Consider the following 19,614-nt stretch of genomic DNA (forward strand, 5'->3'; position numbering starts at 1 on the left):
AATGGTACGCAGTTATAAAATGCATATACTTGTTTCACATTTCAAGATTTTCCGTTACTTAAAAGAAACACAAGTTCCATTCAGAGTTTTGGGGCCTTGTATCAGGAATGCATCCAACCCACAGACGTATGGGTAGGTTAATTTGGGTTTTAAAAAAAATGGGCGGCGCGAACTCATTGGGCGGAAGGGCCTGTTACCACGCTGTAAATAAAATTTTTTAAAAAATTTAAATTTAATCTTGATTCAGAGCCTGAAGACATGCATTTATTTCCTGTATTCCAAAATGCTTCACATACAATAGAAGCTGGTTCATTCAAAACCCTGTAAACAGTAATAAGGACAACAATCCATTAATCTGTATTTTGTGGTAGATTTAGGGAGGATTGTTGGCCAGGTCATCATGCAATTTTAGCATCATTGTATCGTTCTCGAGTCACTGAAAGTCTTTGAGTTAACAAAGATGTTCCATCTCCAGTCAGCCCGCCTACCAGAAAGGAAACTACATTCTGAGATGTTATTAAACGAACAATGTTGATTTAATTCATCCATCTGAAGCAGGAGATGAGCCTTCCAGGCACAGGAAATAATTATACATTGAACACTGCCTATGGAAGGGTAAAGAGTTGTTCAGGGGCATAAATTTAGGACATAAAATATCATCACGATGAAGGGCAAAAAAATGATGGGACAAGTGAACTAAATCTTCTTGCCAGTATACAGAAACTGGCTTACACAAACAAGCTCACTATATTCTCATGCTTAAATCAACAACAAAATAGCCCCACAGAGTCATAGCCCTAGAGATGCTGTACTGAAGGCCAAAAATCTCATCTGCTTTTCTCCTACCATCATAACAAAGTGAAAAACTAAGTATTCACAAATGCCTTGGCAAATTCCAAGATCTAGGCAAACAAATTTCAAAATTACTATTTTTGAAAAAGAAACCTGTAACAGTGCAAATAATGCAAATTAGGGAATACTGTATAGGGAGTATACTAATGAGTCCGGAAGATTCATAACTTTTTGTGTAATAATTACATTAATTATATTAAGCTACTTAACTATCACTAAGAATTAAACAGCACCCAACCATGCCAATTATATTTGAGAATGTCATGTAATTAAGCTAATGTCATTCAAATGAATGGAGAATCATTCCCTCAGTGAACACACTAAGGTTTCTGCACTGTGGCCATTTGTTTTGCAAACTTTGCTGTGCCTCTTTTTTATTGTAGCACATTATCACCCGTTTGAAAACCAATAATTAGGTATGGGCCAGCACAATGGAACAAGACAGCAGCCAGAGTCCCTCGTCAACAGCATAACTGAAACCAGGAACCCACTTTTGTATACGGTCACAGGTTAGAATGCACATCTTGTGGGGTGATACTGTGCCCTAGAGAAAGAGCATGGAAACAGGCCATTCTGCCCAACCAGTCTGTGTTGGTGTGATCAAATCATACTAACTACATTTATGCCATCTGTTCTTCAACAACCTAACCAAATAAGTCTGGAGTATTGTTAACAATTTCTATTCCAACCATTAACCCTTGAATCTAAAGGTTATTCAAATCAGCATTTTCAAATTTCATGATGTTCAACCTCTACCATGAACTTCTGCAGCTACCAATATTCTCAATCACACACTTGCCTCTACCTCTGATTCTCCTGTCACCATTAAAACCAGGACTTTCTTTCACCCTGGTTATTCCCCAGCATAGCTTTCAACTCAGCTCCCTTAAGGTCATGGATAACCAGAGACATTTAAAAATTAGTTCTAATAGATATAAATAATTTAAAAAGTTAATTAAAGTAACACATTTACTGATAATAATAAACTCCTTTATGACTTCCATACTGCAATGCTCAGCTGCCGAAGTCAGAGACGAACTGACTCACAAACAGAACAAAGCTGGTAGTTTTCTAATGAACTGTTTGCCACAAGTAAGCATAGCCTAGCCCAATACACCCCTTGTACTGTCTGAATCTCCCTCCTGTACTGTGAGGTCCAAAATTACACAAGGTAGTTGAATGAAGGACTTAACATTTTGTGTGGGATGCAGTCTATCTCTTGATTGTTATATTCTATATGTTGTTAAATCTTAACAGTCTATTTTCTTTCCTCACTACCATAGCAGCCTGTTTTTAATATACTGATTTTCTATTCTACTGAGACCACTTCACAGTATAATTATTACAGATTTTTTTTAAAACAAAATTTAATCTCACATTTACGGATACTGGGAATCATCTGTTACTTTTTATCCATTTAATTGCATCAAGTTGTAAAACTACAGTTTCTGGCCTATATCAAAATCATTGATATACACAACAAAAAAAAACCACAAATGAACCTCAGGTAGACCACTACACATTTTAACCCACATTGATAAAAGCTTTTCTGAAATAGTCATCCACCAACTGCTTTAACCATGCTCTATATCCAACATTATTCCTCACAAGAGGGGCAGCAAGTGCTTGTTAACTTTATACCAATATCCCCAGTTCTGCCCTTGCACTGCAAGTCAAGTATCTTCTTGTAACTTCATCAGTCAATTCTCCTCAAATTCCAAGAAAATGAAACATAATTATTCTACTTCTTGGCCACAAATAATCATGATATCACTGCTGGAGTCGTTCAATTCCTTCTGGTTTCTGCATTGCTCACAGCTAACTAGTTAGGGTGCCAAGGTTGTACACAACAGTCAAAATTGCACAGTGGAAAACAAGAAGGACTTTAGGATACAAGTTCACAGTCCAATGATAAAAGTTAAATTTCAGCTCAGGAGATGGCAATGTAGTTCACCAAGTCTGTCCACATCTCAATTACTGATTCCTACATGGAATAATACAATAGAATAATATAATTTGTTTGATAATCAGAATTCACATAATGAAAAATGAATGTTAAGTTTCAGTGTAAAGTCAATCATTATGATAAGGTCCCTTTCCATCTTTTGTTTCATGCAAATAGTTCTGTATTCACATTTACATTACACTCCACTTGTTATATGTTGCCTTCAACCCAAATTGTCTACATTTACCTGAATGCTAATCAATCACCCCTAAAGTTGCAACTCTGGCCATAACTCTTGGTGCCACAGCAATTTTATTTACTACAATTACCAGTAGCTTCCACTTGTAAAATATGAGTGGTTTAAAGAAGCAAGGAGCCCAAAATGAATTTAGGCAAAACTCTATTTGTAATAATCAAAGCTTTACACATGTTTTCCCACATTTAATTTTTTGAACATTGGGAAAATGTTTACCATGTTCAAATTTTCAAATATAGTTCTTGTAATTAAGAAACACCTTGAATACAAAATAGTGACTCATGGAATCAGAGAAATGCTGTCAATGAAGGCCATTATGCCTATATTGACGCAGGGTTTCCTTCAGGTGTTATTTAACCTCAATTTTCCCTTCATCTCTTTTCAATGTATTTAGTTTTCAAAAAGAACTTGCATTCTTTTGTTCGTCTTTTACAACCTCAAAACTTTCCAAAGTCCTTCAAAGATAGTCAAGCAACTTTGGAATATATCTACTGTTTTAAACATAACAGCTAATTTGTTCACTTCAAAGTTCCACAAATATCAATGAGATGATCTGTTTAATAATATTAGTTGAAGGATAAGTATTAGCCAGCACACCAACAGAGCTGCAGCGCTATTCCTTGATGTATTGGGAAATTTTACATCTGCTGCAGGGCTTTAATTTACTGCTTCATTTGAAAGGTGGTGCTTGACTGTGCAACATTCCTGCAACATCAGTGTACAGATGTCCTAACATCTCAGAAAGAGGGCTTAAATTAAATTTAAAAAAACTTAAGAACGTTTTTGTTTAGTCTTTCCGAATGTCTTCAATAAAGCCTTTGTTATAGCACTGGTTTTCTGTGCCCATGATTTATAATGTCAAGAATTCAAGATCAGTTTACTCCATAAACACACACTTTAAAACAATGGAGAACATTAAGTCTCAAATGGTTGTCTTCCCTCCTCCCTTAGCAGGTGCTCAAATGTACAGTCAACCTTACATTTCAAGTCATTGGGAGACATACCTCCTCATCCAGCACATGCCTATATTCCACAAAGTCATTTATTAACTGGGCTGGACCCATCATTTCAGTCTTGGCCTTTATCCAATCCATTGAAAACATCAGTGAATAGAGCTCCTGTGAAAAATAATTTATAAAATTCAGAATACTCTCTCTTAATAAATCTGAAAGATAAATTAGAATCCACACTCTGGAAATTACAAGGCAAACAATAAAAATACTTCACAAGAATACACCACTTTCAGCACACTGAAACTATCCAGAAAACAAGCATGCCCTTGACTCGAAGGAAGTGGAAGGAACTTGAGACAAATTTTCTGCTTAAACAAGTATATAAGCCATTAAACAAAGCATCTGTCTGCCTTCTTCATCTTCTGGGAGGCAGAAGCAGAGATTACCAGCAAGTTTATCCAATTTAGCCCAACTTGTTAAAATAATCTCACAATGCTAGTGACTTGGGTCATATTGGAAATCATAGTCCAGATGACTTCATGCAACCAATTGAAGGGATGCTTGTAACAACAAGTGAAAAACAAAGGAGGAAACAAAAGACAAAACTTCAAGTTCTATACTTTTCACTAATTAGTTACTGACTATTTAAACTGGCCCTAACAAAATTACATACAAGTTATTATTCTAGTTCATTATACTAACTCGAGTGAACATAGAAAATGTTAGTAACATTTCTCATTATTGCTCATCACAATCCTTAATTTCTTGAGTTATGATTATTTAGGTAAAACTACAGCGGCTTATCTACATGTATTATATTTTAACAGTTATGTGAAAAGTTGAAGTATTTACAACAAAAGCCATTACAAATGTAACTCTTCTGCTGAAAAAATTACATTACTAAACTCTTAATAATGACAAAGCAGATTTATTAATCTATAAAATGAGAAATTTAATACACTAGCTTATTTGAAATACTAACTCAATTTCTAACAATTTTCTTGCAAAAATGATTTTGTGATGTAATGCTCATTACCATCTCTATTTGAAGCATGCAGATTAGTTATTCCATTAGGAAACAGAACTTTAAAAGATTAATTATGTATAGAGCTCGGCTCGATTAAAAATCTCACCCCCTGATTAAATTACATATTCTTTCTTTAAAAAAAATGCATTTTATTCTTTCCTCGCCAACTCACTCTGGCAGTAAAAGAAGGGAGGTAATGAAAATGTCACTTAGGAATATGTAAAAATTGCTTGGCAACACTTCATTATTCGATTATATCTCTACAGGAAAGCATAGCCATTGCCTATGAATGAATGGAAGACTTAAACCACAGCTGTTACTTAGCATCTTCATATGTAACCTGCTGGAGATCTGAAACTCTCAGCTGGCTTCCATAATCTCCACAATGCAATCATAATGAAACGTGTATTTGTATGGTCATTTTTTTACATATTGTTGAATGGATTTTGCATAATTACAGCTGCAAATGCACATCTATTAATTGATTGTACAACATTCAAATATCTTTATTATAAAATGGACACTAACTTCTAAGTGGAAAAACGAGCAGCAAATAGCTTTAAATTTCCTCAGTTAACTTCAAGCCAGTTTTTGAAATTAGGCTGAGAGATAGCTTAGATGCATTAATTCATAAATGCACCTGCTTTTATGGGACAACAACTCAAATGAATTGGAGACCCAAGAGAATGCAGGTGCTGGAATCTAGAGCAAAAAATAAAAACAATCAGACCTTATGCAGAGCCTTGACCTGAAACATCAACTCTCTCTCTTCCTCCACAGATGCTGCCTGACTTGCTGAGTTCCTGCACAGTTTGTTTTAACTCAAATAAATTAATCACTACAAAATTAAATAAAATAATAATGATCTCAAAAAATTAGTTCTGTGTAACAAATTCGAAAATACAACAAAAATATTACACAAAAGTGACATCAACCAGTTAAATATATCTGGAAAGGAACCAAGAATTCCTTATCCAAGATCTTAAGAGCAGAGTGTACAAAAACTATGTGAATTTTGAAGTTATGCCAGAGGAAAATGCCTGGAATTTAACTCATGAATCTACCATTTATTTAAGAAATCTCAGATGACTTTGTCAAGCAACAAACTAGATCAAAATGAATCCAAGAGCAAGAGTAACAACTGGTAATTTGTATTGCAAGAGTCATGTTATACTACAATAACTATTTCATGACGTGGCCTAACCTCCGTCAAGAGTTAAAACTAAAAACTTCCTCTGCACATCAAACACAAAGTATCCACTGCTGTCAGGCAAAATAAATATCAAGATATTCAATCTTTCAAATGTACATAATGCAACAATTGTGGGTGTCTTTAACAAAACACACAAGGAGTCCTTATCATTAACAAGAAAAATCCCTCATTTGTTCCATTTTTGGTTATACTTATGCCAGCTTGAAAACTAAGTAAATATAAATAGTATTCAAAAATGACATTTTAATCTTCACAAATAACTCATAAAAACAAGGAAGAACTGGAAATAGATGGCAGCAAGATAGGGTCATTAGTCCAAGGATCTGAAATTGGTTCCTGAGTGGAAAGAAGCTGTGGTGACCTTGAGAGATTTTTACAACCGTCTTCTTGTCCTGTAGTCTTGCTACACAACAATTAATGGAATGGCTATGACCAAATCATGACAGAGTTCCATGACCAGTGTAAGTACACTTTCCTTCTATGGTCATACATTGTCAATTTTCAATTCTGAGCTTAGAACCATCATCTCTAAATTAGGTTTTACAGATTAAGACAATGTCATTACAAAATGAGCACTAACCTCATTCAAATTAGCTTTCGCCATATGGTTCGCCAGAAAACTGTACCAATACATACAATCTTCATCAGAAGGAGATGGAAACAGCTTTTTATATGTCTTCTGATACTGACGCACCATTTTAGCATGTAAATCCTAAGTAAAAACACAAATAGTAATTCAATAAATACTCTCAAGGTGTTTTAATAATAAATCACAATAATGCATATAAATTAGACAACCTTGCACTCATTTATTCCTACTAATATACTGTTTAAAAATGAAAATTGGGAACCTGCACCAATTATAGATCTCAACCACAATTTACATGTACAAACTAGCAGAGCTTTCATTATACATACTCCATCTACTGATTTTGTGAGGATCCAACCAATGACCCTCAAATGGGTGGCACAGTGGTACAGCAAGCAGAGCTGCTACTTCACAGCTCCAGCAACCAGGTTCAACCCTGACCTCCATATCTGTGTGGAGTGTGTACATTGACCCCGCTACTGTGTGGGCTTCCCCCGGCTGATATGGTTTCCTCCCACATCCCAAAGGGGTAGTGGTTGGTAGATTAACTAGCCAATACAAATTGCCTTCAGTGTGGAGGTGAGTGGTGGAATCATGGGAAAGTTGCTGGGAATTTGAGAAAAGATTGCAGGGAAAATTAGTGAGGGGATGGGATTTTTCTATAAGCCCACATGGAACCAAGGGGCCAAAATAGCCACCAAAGAAAATATTTCATTTAGAGTGTCCAAGTGGGACCAGGAATTGAAGAGTATAAAGTACTTCAGACCACTTCCTGGCCATCCCACAACATCCTACTCACTATTGTGTACAAGACAGCCCAACAACTGTTAGCAAACAAAGCCCAAACCAAAAGCATCCTGAGCTCCCAGTACATGCTCAGTACAGATGGCACAGCCTCTTTACTATTTCCCACCCCTTCTCAACATAAAAGGGTCAGTTTTATGTGTCTCTCATTCATTGAACAAAAAAAATTGTAATCCCACATCACTATGTAAAAATTCTGTGCATAATATCCAAAGTCTGTTATCTCTTGGGAAATGCATTGTCCGTGTATATATTTACTACCAGTTATTTGGAAGTAAAACTGATGCATACAAGAAGATATGTGTACAAATTGCAGAACAGGAAAATTATTAAAGAGAAGGAAAGAAGATATTTATTGAAATAAGATCTACCAAAAGTCGATCATGATTTTGTTCAGTCAGAAAGTCCAGTTGCAAATCATGCAAGTAATATTGGAAAGATCGTTTGTTTCGGTCACAGAACAGTAAAGATTTGTTGACAAACACTTGTAAAATGTCTTCCACTTCTTCCATATCCATCTCCCACAGAATACACAGAACCTGTTCAAGATATAAAAAATCATAATGATAAGTATATGGAATTTACCACAAAACATATTACCAACTATGGCTTTTCTTCCCCACCCCCCACAAAGAAAATTACTTGCAAACATCAATCAATATATATTCCTCAATTCCTTTGACCTCGACAATCTTTATCTGAAGTTTTAAGTGTTTAATCACCACAGGGTGAAACATCAAAACTCAAAATATCTTTGGCAAAAATTGGCAATACATACTCTAAAGCAATTACGAGAACATTTCTGCATTTGTTTCATTGTGCTTATAGGGATCCAAGTCATTGAAACATAAATTAAAAGGCAGGCCTCAGTCCATTCGAAGAGAAAGATGAATCAGGTTTAAAGATGGCAAAAATATATGGTAAATATGCATTCACCCAACTCCACAAAAAATGCAAGCACAACATATTTTGTGTCAGTGTCTTTTTTTGATTGACCGCTATTTGAAAGGGATCAGAAATGCCAATTCACTGAAGCTCCCAGTGGTAGTATGCAGATATTATTCTCATATAAAATAAATATATGTAGAACCAATAAACTAATAGTGCAATCAATATCTAAATCTTGGTGGACATATAACAAAAAGAACCTGCATTTGTTTGGTAATGAAACATCCAGGGGACTTACAGCTGTTAGCAAAGAAAGTTAAGCCAGACTAAGGTCTATGATATAAATATCCTTGATGACTTAATATTTAGGATAAAAGCAATACATTACTGAATTACATTAATCACTGCTCAATTATTGTGCAAGGAGGACAACTTGTTGGACCAAAGCTAATGCTTTGATTTGTGAATATAAATCCAACCCATCCTTACAAGGAGAGAAGTATGCGTTATTACAAGTACGATTGAAATGTGTATTTTATTTCAAAAATGGACAAATAATGGCACCATTTGAGGTGAAAACAGATTAAAATTCTCAGAGTGACACAACAGTCATTAAGAAATTTCCTCTGAACGTGGGTTAATTGAGGGTGCAACAATGGTTCCTTCTACAACGAAAACTTTACACAAAGTATTATTGATATGTGGGAGTCAAATTTTATCTTAATAAACATTCATGTAATCCTGGATGTTGCATCATTTTGAAAACTGTATTATCAGGATAGATGCTGGTACTATTGTATTTTGTGTAAAAAGCTTATGAAGTCATACAAATTCTCTTTAGTAAACAATATAAGGAACTAGTTTGGATTGTACCCATTGCACTGATCATGAGTACTGTCAAGGATGTGTTTGAAATTTCACTTCAAAAGGAAGTGTTTTATCCTGTCCACGTGTGTTTAGCAACCCAAGTCCATGTATGAGCTGCCATTACACACACCACATGGAGGCCTTAAGCTCATAAAAAAAGATGAGAAATATTTGCTAAATTGTCATTAAAATTGCAACTGACATTTGCACAGGGAGAAAAGGAGCATTTTTTCATGAATTATAAAATGGTGCCTTGTACTCTGTGTCACCACATTTTGCTTTGGTGTACATTTTCATATATGAAAGGCTTTGATCCATCCAGGTGACAATTACTTCAACTCAGTTAGATTAGTAACATGAAGTTTGTGTATGTTTACTGTAACAAGAGTTACTATTAACCGAGGATGCTTTGTCAAAGGTGTCTCCACATCATCCTGACACAGATTTATTGGTTCAGTTTTACAAGTGTGCAAAAGGAACCATATTCAGTCTAATTCCACTAAGTTTTCATCTGAATAATTCATTATCAATATGTTTAAGAAATATTTTTCTTTCTACTATCCATATGTTGGATTGATTCACTACTTTCCAAAAGGCAGTCAAATGGGCTGATGTAATCAAAGCTCCACAACTCATGAAAGCAAAGTTTCAAAATGACTTACCAAAGAAGTGATAGATTTATATATATATACTAATGGGAACTAACCTGCAGATAGTTCTGCTCATCCCACAACACAGCAAACGAAAATACAATTCACTTTTCAGAGTACCTTTACAATAATCACTAACCAGCCTCTAACCAGCCATCTGTGAATAACATCAGAGTTTAGTATTTACTCAAAGCTCCCTATTAAATAATAAACTTAAAATAACAAAGTGCCCTCTAACTCATAACAGAAATTAACCACCTTATTTTCATGCTTATATCTAGTACAAAAGTGACAAAATCCATGAAAATAAAGGCTCTAGCTTTCTAGCAACATCTGCCAGTGTTCCAGTAGCTGAAAACCAACAAGAAGACATGCTTGGCTGCATCACCACCTGTCTCTTTTTCTTGAGCCTACAGCTCAATGGCATTATATACAATTGCCTGTAAACATATATTAAAATGTTATTCATATTCTCCCAGAGTTGCTCTGTGACTACAGCAGACCAAGGAGACCCATTATCATATTTTATACTCATCATGACAGAACAGATCATTCATCTATGCCAACTCCCAAGGGAGCAATGCATCAGTCCTATTCCCCTTCTCTTTATTTCCCTGTATCCCTACAACTTGTTCTTTCTCACACATGCGCATCAACTCCCCTTCATTTCTTTTGCCAATAATCCACACTATGGCGTAATTTGCAGCAGCCAATTAACCTTTGGGATGTGGGAGAGGACATGCAGATTCTGCACAGATAGAACAAGCGGTCGGGACTGAACTTGGGTCCCCGAAGCTGTGAGACAGCAACACTGACTGGTGTGCCATCCAAAAGTCAAACTTACTGGAGATGCCACAAATGTTCATTTGCACTCTGTGCAATTTCTCTCTGAATTATGCAATGTGAAGACTCCAGGAACTGAAACTAGAATTTTCTTTACAAATCTTTTGGTAGATCAAAGGATGCCAAGTCCTTCTGCTTCATGCTTCCTGATCCAGTTTGGCCCAAGAACTTGGCAAAGACCAAGGAGTGCTTTCAGCTAGCAAATGATCCCAGACTCAGAAAGATGGACGGAATTGGAAGGGCAACCCCACGCAGACTATTTCCACACATCACCACTGGGAGGCCACCAATCAAAAATAACGGGCATTAACTTCTAAAAGCAAATTCACAGGTTATTAGAAGGCAGTAGAACTTACTTTAGTTGGTACTTTAACATCTTTTTTGAGTATGGAGAGGTCCTTGTAGTATTCTCTATGGCTCTCCTCCAATACCTCAATGCTAATTGCCATAGCCTCATCAAGTGCCTCGTAATCATAGGAGGACGACTTACGAATTCTTTTGAACTGTTTACCCTGCAGCTGTTTGAGGTAATAAGCCCAACGATTTGGAAATTCTCGCAACAGAGCACCAATGAGGGAGACAACCAGAGGAGAACCTGAAAAATATTAATATACATTTCCATTTAAAAAATATTTCAGAAATATAGCTTTATAAAATCTCAACTAGGGAAAAGGCAGTTATTATGCTGGCAAATAGTGCATCATAATATGATAAATGATCTGTGATCAATTAAATGATTTTTCCCACAATTACGAAAGCAAACTGAACCTTACATCATAGAAAGGGGGAGCTAAAGGGTGTGCGAGGGAGAATAAATTGCAGGTGAATAAGTGGAAGAATGGAAAAGATGGGAATGTTTTGAGAGCCAGCGCAGACTCGATGGGCCAAATGGCCTCCTCCTATGCCCTGAGGAAATATAAAATACAATGAGAGGAACGTAGCCAGTAGCAGGACCTTGATCACCCATCCCACCCCCTTCATTCAAGGAAACAATCCATCTGACAAGAATACATGCTAATAAATGCCTTCCAGTCTATATTTCCAGCTTTATTTAAACAAAAATGCAACAAAGAAATAAGGGTAAGCCATTCAATCCTCTGCACTCCAAAAGGGAAGCCATTCCTTTCATTTATACAACTGTAAAAAGTACACCATTAGAGAAGGAAGAGAATTAATTTCCTTTAACACACACAGAGATTAATGTTAAGGTAAACATTGACCTACAGCAATATGTTTTCTACTTGCAGGTAGTTGGCATTTGGAGTGAAATGTCAAGCTACTAGGTCTAAATCAGTATGTCTGGACAAGACAATTGAATTCAACAAGGATATGAAACCACCTGGGATTTTAATAGCATGAAACCCAGGACCAGGAAAGACACCCTGCATAACCAGCCGCTAAAAATTAATACCATTCAATCATTCATTCCCTCAAGAGCTATCCTCCTTTGAATTTTCCCACATTATTTGCCTCCTCTGCCTCTCCAAACAATCCATTCAATAACAATACCCTATGAATAAAATAATTAAAACTGCAAGTGCCTGTGTGCTTTCTCTATTCTCTATTTAAATCTGTGTTCCATGGTGATAATATCAATCAGATCAGGACCTATTTCCTTAAGAATACAAACTCTGGCGCTTCATCTCTCCAAACTATCCAAGACCCTTTTACAAGGTAGCAGCAAAGTGAACTGTTACCAAACGCTCTATATTCTGGCTACAGTTCAGCTACAAGAATTGCACAGAATACACTAGATAAAGTCTTACCAGCACCTGTATTAAATGAGTAGAAATTCTCAAGATTTGTGATCTTTCTCACCAATAGAGATTTTACATGATTCTCTTTCTTCAGGCAACACTACTGCCTGTAGTGAACTGCCAAAGCCTCAAATTCACTATCCTACATTATGTCCTGCAGTTCAGAGCCATTCCTTTCCCATTCACCATTTAACATAAACATTAACCGTTCACTAATTTACCTTCCCAGCCCAATCAGAGCTCCATGATTTTGGTTTAACCTTGTCCCTGTTATCTGAAATTCCTTCCTTCCTTTCTCATCTCCATTACTTGGACCTCATCCACAAATCTCAAGACACCAAAGAGTTATAATAATTTGATTTCAAACATAATATAAATTAGATATAAATTTGAAAGAAGCTTTACATTTTTAATAGGAATATTTTTAGTAGAAAAGTATAAAATTTTTGCATGAACCTGTAGATCACAAAAGAGATTGCATTGGGCTGTGGTGTGTAAATGAGAAGAGCACTACAGACAGACGCTTCTTATTATTACTACATAAAAGCATCTACCAGGACAACAGTAAAACTCCCATAATCCATTATCCAATTGTTCAGAATTCCTGATGGTTCAGAATTTGGCTCACTTGGTTCCATTTACTACACTCCCTTTAAACTTACCAGGGTCCCATTTCCCTTGCTCCATTTAAACTGTTTAGGTTCTGTTTCCTGCACTCCTTTTAAACTCAACTGGCTCACTGGAAAATTTATTATACTTTTGTGTAACATTAAAAAGTGTGTTGGGATATTAACAGGAATAACATCCAGTGGTCTGGGAAATCTCCCAACTCAGCACCACTTAAGTCCTATGGGTGCTGGATTATTGGAGTTTTACTGTAATTCACTAAAGTAGACATGTCACACATGCTTCTAATTCAAATCCTTCATGTAGTTAAACTCAGCAACATTACCTTGCCACTATCTCCCAATGTCATCTGGACACATAGCTCATTTTTAGTGGGAGTGTCTGCCATAATCGAATCTCAGTATTTGAATCTTCAGCTCCTGAACCGTACCACAGCAAAGAGTCTGTGTCTTTAGGAACAAGGAGAGGGAAGGAGAGAAGATTGGCAAAGAGGGTAGGAAAAGAATGTGAACCATACTTCTTTGCAACAATTTGATTTTTTGTTATAAGTGAATGACAGCCAAATTAAGGCCAGTTGAAAAGTTACATGCTATTGCGCAAGAGTTTTTTTAATATACATTTGTAACATTCCAGCACTGAAGGAAGAAAATGATTTGTGACATCTGAGCTTCTTAGGCTTAAAGCTTAAAAACAGTTGATCCAGGAAGCAGAGAATCTACTGGAACTGACAACAATCCAAAGATTGAAATGAACAAATGTGAATAAATAAGTCATACTCAGCCCCACAATTTCATATTGTTAGCCATGCACTTTTATGATTTGTGCAGGAGTGTTTCTATTTAAAGGAACTGGAATATGAACAAATGGTAACATAATCTTCCCGAGACAAAAATGGTTATATTAACACACAGAGGAGAAAAATATGAAGGCTAAAACTCTGGTGTTCAGTAACCTGAGAAAGACAGACATAGGAGATTGCATAATGGCAATTCAAAGTGCCAAAAGTTTTAGCATAGTGATACCTCAAGGTCGGAATAATACTGGCTAACAAAGGTGTCACAAATTTCAATTAATTTATTGATTGAACATCTGCAACATCTCATCAAAAATGCTTTACTCCAAGCAATTGTCAGTAAAAGATTTCAAATATCACGGAAGTGAACAATTGCAGAGATTCTTATCCAAGAAGAGTATGTGCAGTTCAAAATACTGCAATGGAATGGGAAAAGATGCAAAACATAGGATGTTCATGATTAATCCTGAATTCATCTCAAGATTCAACTGCCTGGCATGGCAAGAAACCGTGGATGGGCATGCTCAGGCTAACAATGTGACAGTGTGCGTTAGTAAGACAGAAAGCCATATCCACAACCCACTTTATAGATTAAATACAAAATCTAGGTTGACATTTCAGAGCAAATCTGAAGGATCGCTGCATTATCAAAAGTGCTGTCATCAGAAGAACCCAGGTGAATATATTATATTATCTCTCCTTTCACAAAGGAAACTATACCTTAGATTTGTGACATGGTCCCAAAAAACATCCTTATTGCCTGACTAATGTCAGTAAAGACCACCACTGCCCTCAAGTTTACAGCACAAGAACTTTCTAATCATCTGCAGCTGAGAGGCACTTTGTTCTATATTTCTCCATGAAATAGGTACCTGAAGCTATGCATTGCTATCTGCACATATATCATACCAAGTTCCTTCAACACCATCTGTCATAACAGGCCAGAAAACTGGTGCACTAGAATCTCAATGCTCTAGTTTAATGAGAAAAGTTGAATGAACAAATTATGGAATTGTGTCAATGCACAATTTTTATTGTTTTTAACAATATGGCTCTCAAGTAAATAATACACGAGAAAGTGAAGTTTCTCATGTACTATTTGATTCTGGTTTTCAGTTCAATGATACTGGTATTTCTTCCCCATATAAGTGAAAATAAGAATGACATCAGTTTGCTTACAGCCAGAGGTTGAGTTCTCATACTTTCCAGGAGCCTCTGGACTCAAATTCAAACAAGTCTAATTAAGTGCTATCAGATAAAGTGGGAGACAAAATACAATACACAAAGGAATAAACATGTATTACATTTCAAATCCTATTGCTGCAATGTTTAAAGACAAAAATCAATTGCCAGATTTGAATGAATGAGTCTACATGAGGAAACAAGACTTTATTTGCTCAGGAGGGGGTAGTTAGAAATGTTACAACTGAGCCAGCCTAATGGTTGAAAGCTACCTCCCTCTACTAAATGTAAAGGTTCCAAACAAAATGAAAATCTGAAAAAAATGCAGATGCTGGAAATCTGAGATAAAAACAGAAAACGGGCAGACATGTTGGTGTGGGAGTGGGAAAGAGAGTTAAAATGACATGCAACCAGAAGCCTGAGATGGCCACCGCAGACAGAGTGCAAGTGCTTCGCAAAATGGTGGTTTAGTCTACGCTTCGTTACTCTAATGTAGAGGAGGCTACATCGTGAGTAATGAATACAGTGCACCAGGTTGGAAGAGGTGCAGGTTATCCAACATGATCCCACCACTATTCATATCTTCCCCTCTCCCTCACTTTCTGCTGGGACCACTCTCTTCATGACTCATCCCACCCCTCCCTGTACCCTGGCACTTTTCCCTGCAACCATAGGAGGTGCAACACTTATCCCTTCATTTTTTTTTCCCAAAGTGTGACGGACAGAAAATGTGGCATAAAGAATATTTTATAAAATAAGAAAACCTGGTCAGTGTTGATTAGTGTAAGGTTATACACTAGTTTATTAGGAACTAATTCATAAAGACAGGAACATTATACTACACAAAACATATTGGCCCAGTTTTTATTACAGATAGGAAGCTATTCATCACTGACCTCAATTAAAACTATGCAAAAAGTTTTAGCAGGCTCCAGAGCATAGATTTCTTCAAATACAAAGTCACATTGAATTTGGAACTATTTATAGGAAAAGTGTTGCATTTTGCACTGGGACAGGCAACAGGTAGGAGGATCAGTCAATCAGATTGAACAACTCTTGCCTACAGCAAAGCAGCAGGTAAGAAGCGAGGATTATGACTCGCATTGTAAGAACTTCATAGAAATCTAAACAAAGATTGGAAATACACAGGATTAAGTAAAAAACTGATATATCACAAGCTTTGAAAAATTAAAAAGTTAACCAATTCTTAAATGATCTTTTGAGAGAATGATGATCTTTACTTCGCTATTAGTTTTTTAGGGCCAGTTGGATGATCAGCAGCAATTAAGATTTAGTACGCCACTAAAAGCTCAGTTACTTATAATAGAACAAGGCTTAACGTTTTGCCTTTTGTTTTAAAAAAAACAGTGCACCTGATGGAAAAGATGGGCATCACTTGCAGCATTTCGTGGATTCCAAGTTTAATTGCACATGTTCTCAGTGATGACTGTAAGCACCGGCATTTTCCCATTGCTACTCCACAAATTTCAGGCCAATGTGTCTTTTTCAGTTAAGTAAAGGGTTGCTTCCTTTAAAACCCATTAATTCTAATTGTTCTTAGTTCAGTTAAGAAGTGGAATGACTCAGCTTCACTAAAAGCATGTCGTAGAAATTCATTCATTTCTTTAAGTCTGACCCTGAAATGTGTTTTCAACAGATATGAAGTATCTGCTACACATAAAATTACTGTAATATTTTGATCATTTTACCGATAGCTTCCCAGACTCAGGTTAGATGGAGGACTATTTTGCAAGGATAGGAACATTGTACCATTCCATATAAAATGGAAAATTTAGGTACCTTTCCCTTAAGACTACAAAGTCTACCTAATTTTAAGTAAACCTTGTGCTAGTTTTTTTTAAAGCTATAACACTTGCTTTAAATGTAAAGTATGAATCGGCAGACATTGTGATGGTAGTATTCTGAGTTTATCAATGTATTGTTTAGGGAAGCAATAAGTATTTGCATGATAAAGAGAATGTTATCAGTGTGAGACATATTACGTTGTAGCGGCTAGCTACATGCTACGAAATGAAGACACAGAGTCGATTGTTTGAAGTCAGAAGTCGAATGAACGACAGGGGCGCGGTGCGCCTTTAATACCCGAAAGCTTCCCGTGCTACAGTTCCTGTGCTGACGTCACGTGCGGGTCACCTGACCTTCCCGCGCACCGGCTTTCCTAGCCCAACGATGGAGAAGAAGGAGGGCCCCGCGCCATCTTGGATCAGGGCCTCCGATGACGTTTGCGACGTCAGGAGCCGGTTCGATGTCAGTATGGTGAGTCGCCACATAACCTCCCGCCCCCACAGAACCAGCGATACCGTCGCGAAAACCAGAATTAAATAAACTATGACTTGGGTGGCCTGCCCCTGCGTCGCGCTCGCTGGACCACTACGGGTTGGTCCAAGTCTAAATGAGCCAGCTTCAGCCGGTCAATTGTAAAAACCTCCTCACGCCCCCCAATGTCCAGCACGAACGTAGACCCATTGTTCTTGACGACCCGGAATGGCCCTTCACACGGCCGCTGCAGCGGTGTTCCGTGCGCGCCCCTCCTGACAAAAACAAACTTACAGTCTCGGAGGAAAGTCGGCATACATGTCGGGGCCTGTCCGTGTCGCGAGGTGGGTATCGGGGCCAGGTTTCCAAGCCGCTCGCGCAGCCAGTCGAGCGTCACAGCAGGTTCTTCCTCTGGCCCCCGAGGGACTGGTAGGAACTCGCCCGGGATGACTAAGGGTGTTCTGTAGACCATCTCCGCGGACAAGGCATGCAGGTCCTCTTTTGGCACGGTACGTATCCCTAGCAGGACCCAGGGGAGTTCGTCCACCCAGTTGGGCCCTTAAAGCGGGCCATGAGTGCCGACTTCAGGTGTCGATGGAACCTCTCCACCAGCCCATTGGATTGCGGATGATAGGCAGTGGTGAGGCAGATCTGGGAACCCCACAAGTCGGCGACGGCAGACCACAGGCCGGAGGTGAATTGAGCTCCCCTGTCTGAGGTGATATGTGCCGGGACACCGAAACGGGCCACCCAAGTTGACAAAAGGCCCCATATGCAGGACTGGGTGGAGGTGTCTGCAAGGGGAATGGCTTCAGGCCAGCGGGTAAAACGGTCGATAATCGTGAGGAGGTACCGCACTCCTCGGGAGACTGGGAGGGGGCCGACCAGGTCGACATGGATATGGTCGAACCTCCGGCGGGTAGGTTGGAAGTCCTGCAGGGGGGCCTTGACATGCTGCTGTACTTTCAAGGTTTGGCAGTGTGTGCAGGACCGGGCCCATTCGGAAACCTGTTTACGCAGGCAGTGCCAGACGAACTTGTCGGACACCATCCTGACAGTAGTCCGGATGGATGGGTGTGCCAGGCCGTGGATGGAATCAAACATCCGTCGGCGCCAGGCAGCTGGGACGATGGGGCGGGGTCTACCTGTGGAGAGATAGCAGAGCAGGGTGCGCTCACCGGGGCCTACCAGTAGGTCTTGCAGTTGCAGGCCCAAGACTGCGGTGCAATAGCTGGGCATCTCCATGTCCGTTCGCTGTGCCTCCGCCAAGGTGCCGAAATCCACCCCCTCGGACAAAACTTGGATGGTGGGCTGTGACAGTGCATCCGCGACGGTGTTCTCTTTCCCGGACAGATGGCAGACGTCAGTGGTGTACTCTGAGATGTACGACAAGTGCCGCTGCTGCTGTGCTGACCAGGGATCTGAGACCTTGTTGAAAGTGAAGGTCAACGGCTTGTGATCGGTGAAAGCTGTAAAGGGCCTGCCCTCCAAGAAGTATCGGAAGTGTCTGATGGCCAGGTACAATGCCAACAGCTCGCGGTCGAAGGCGCTATATTTGAGCTCTGGTGGTCGAAGGTGTCTGCTGAAGAATGCCAGCGGTTGCCAACGCCCTTCGATGAGCTGCTCTAGAACGCCTCCGACCGCTGTGCTGGAGGCGCTGACCGTGAGGGCAGTCGGGACATCCGTACGAGGATGCACCAACATGACCGCGTCCGCCAAGGCCTGCTTGGTTTCGACGAACGCGGTGTGAGCCTCCTCCGACCAAACAATGTCCTTGCTTCTGCCCGACAGGAGAGCAAACAACGGGTGCATGATGTGGGCCACGGATGGTATAAACCGGTGATAAAAGTTTACCATATCGAGGAATTCCTGCAGGCCCTTGATGGAGGTGGGTCTGGCAAAATGGCGGATGGCATCGACCTTTGCAGGCAAGGGCGTGGCAATCCGATGGCCCAGGAAATCGATTGTCGCAAGCCCGAACTGGCATTTGGCTGGGTTGATGGTCAGGCCGAAATCCCTCAGGCGAGAAAAGAGTTGGCGGAGGTGCGTGATATGTTCCTGGCGGCTGCTGCTGGCGATCAAGATGTCGTC

At 38.8% G+C, this 19,614-nt stretch overlaps 1 protein-coding gene across 5 annotated transcripts in view; it reads right to left on the reverse strand.

Annotated features, from left to right (window-relative positions):
• The window catches only part of apaf1 (apoptotic peptidase activating factor 1), a 179,356-nt gene that overhangs the window by 123,014 nt on the left and 36,728 nt on the right, over positions 1–19,614 (reverse strand). For 4 of the 5 annotated variants that reach the window (XM_052033698.1, XM_052033700.1, XM_052033699.1 and 1 more), the window contains 4 exons: positions 11,244–11,482; positions 8,011–8,178; positions 6,827–6,958; positions 4,058–4,171 (listed from right to left, as the gene is read on the reverse strand). In XM_052033698.1, coding sequence (XP_051889658.1) covers positions 4,058–4,171; positions 6,827–6,958; positions 8,011–8,178; positions 11,244–11,482 — 653 coding nt within the window. Of the gene's footprint in view, positions 1–4,057; positions 4,172–6,826; positions 6,959–8,010; positions 8,179–11,243; positions 11,483–13,596; positions 13,721–19,614 lie in introns of those variants that run through there. The other variant, XM_052033701.1, reaches the window with a different exon arrangement.

This window comes from Pristis pectinata, chromosome 19, assembly GCF_009764475.1.
Source record: "Pristis pectinata isolate sPriPec2 chromosome 19, sPriPec2.1.pri, whole genome shotgun sequence".
Lineage (NCBI taxonomy): Eukaryota > Metazoa > Chordata > Chondrichthyes > Rhinopristiformes > Pristidae > Pristis > Pristis pectinata.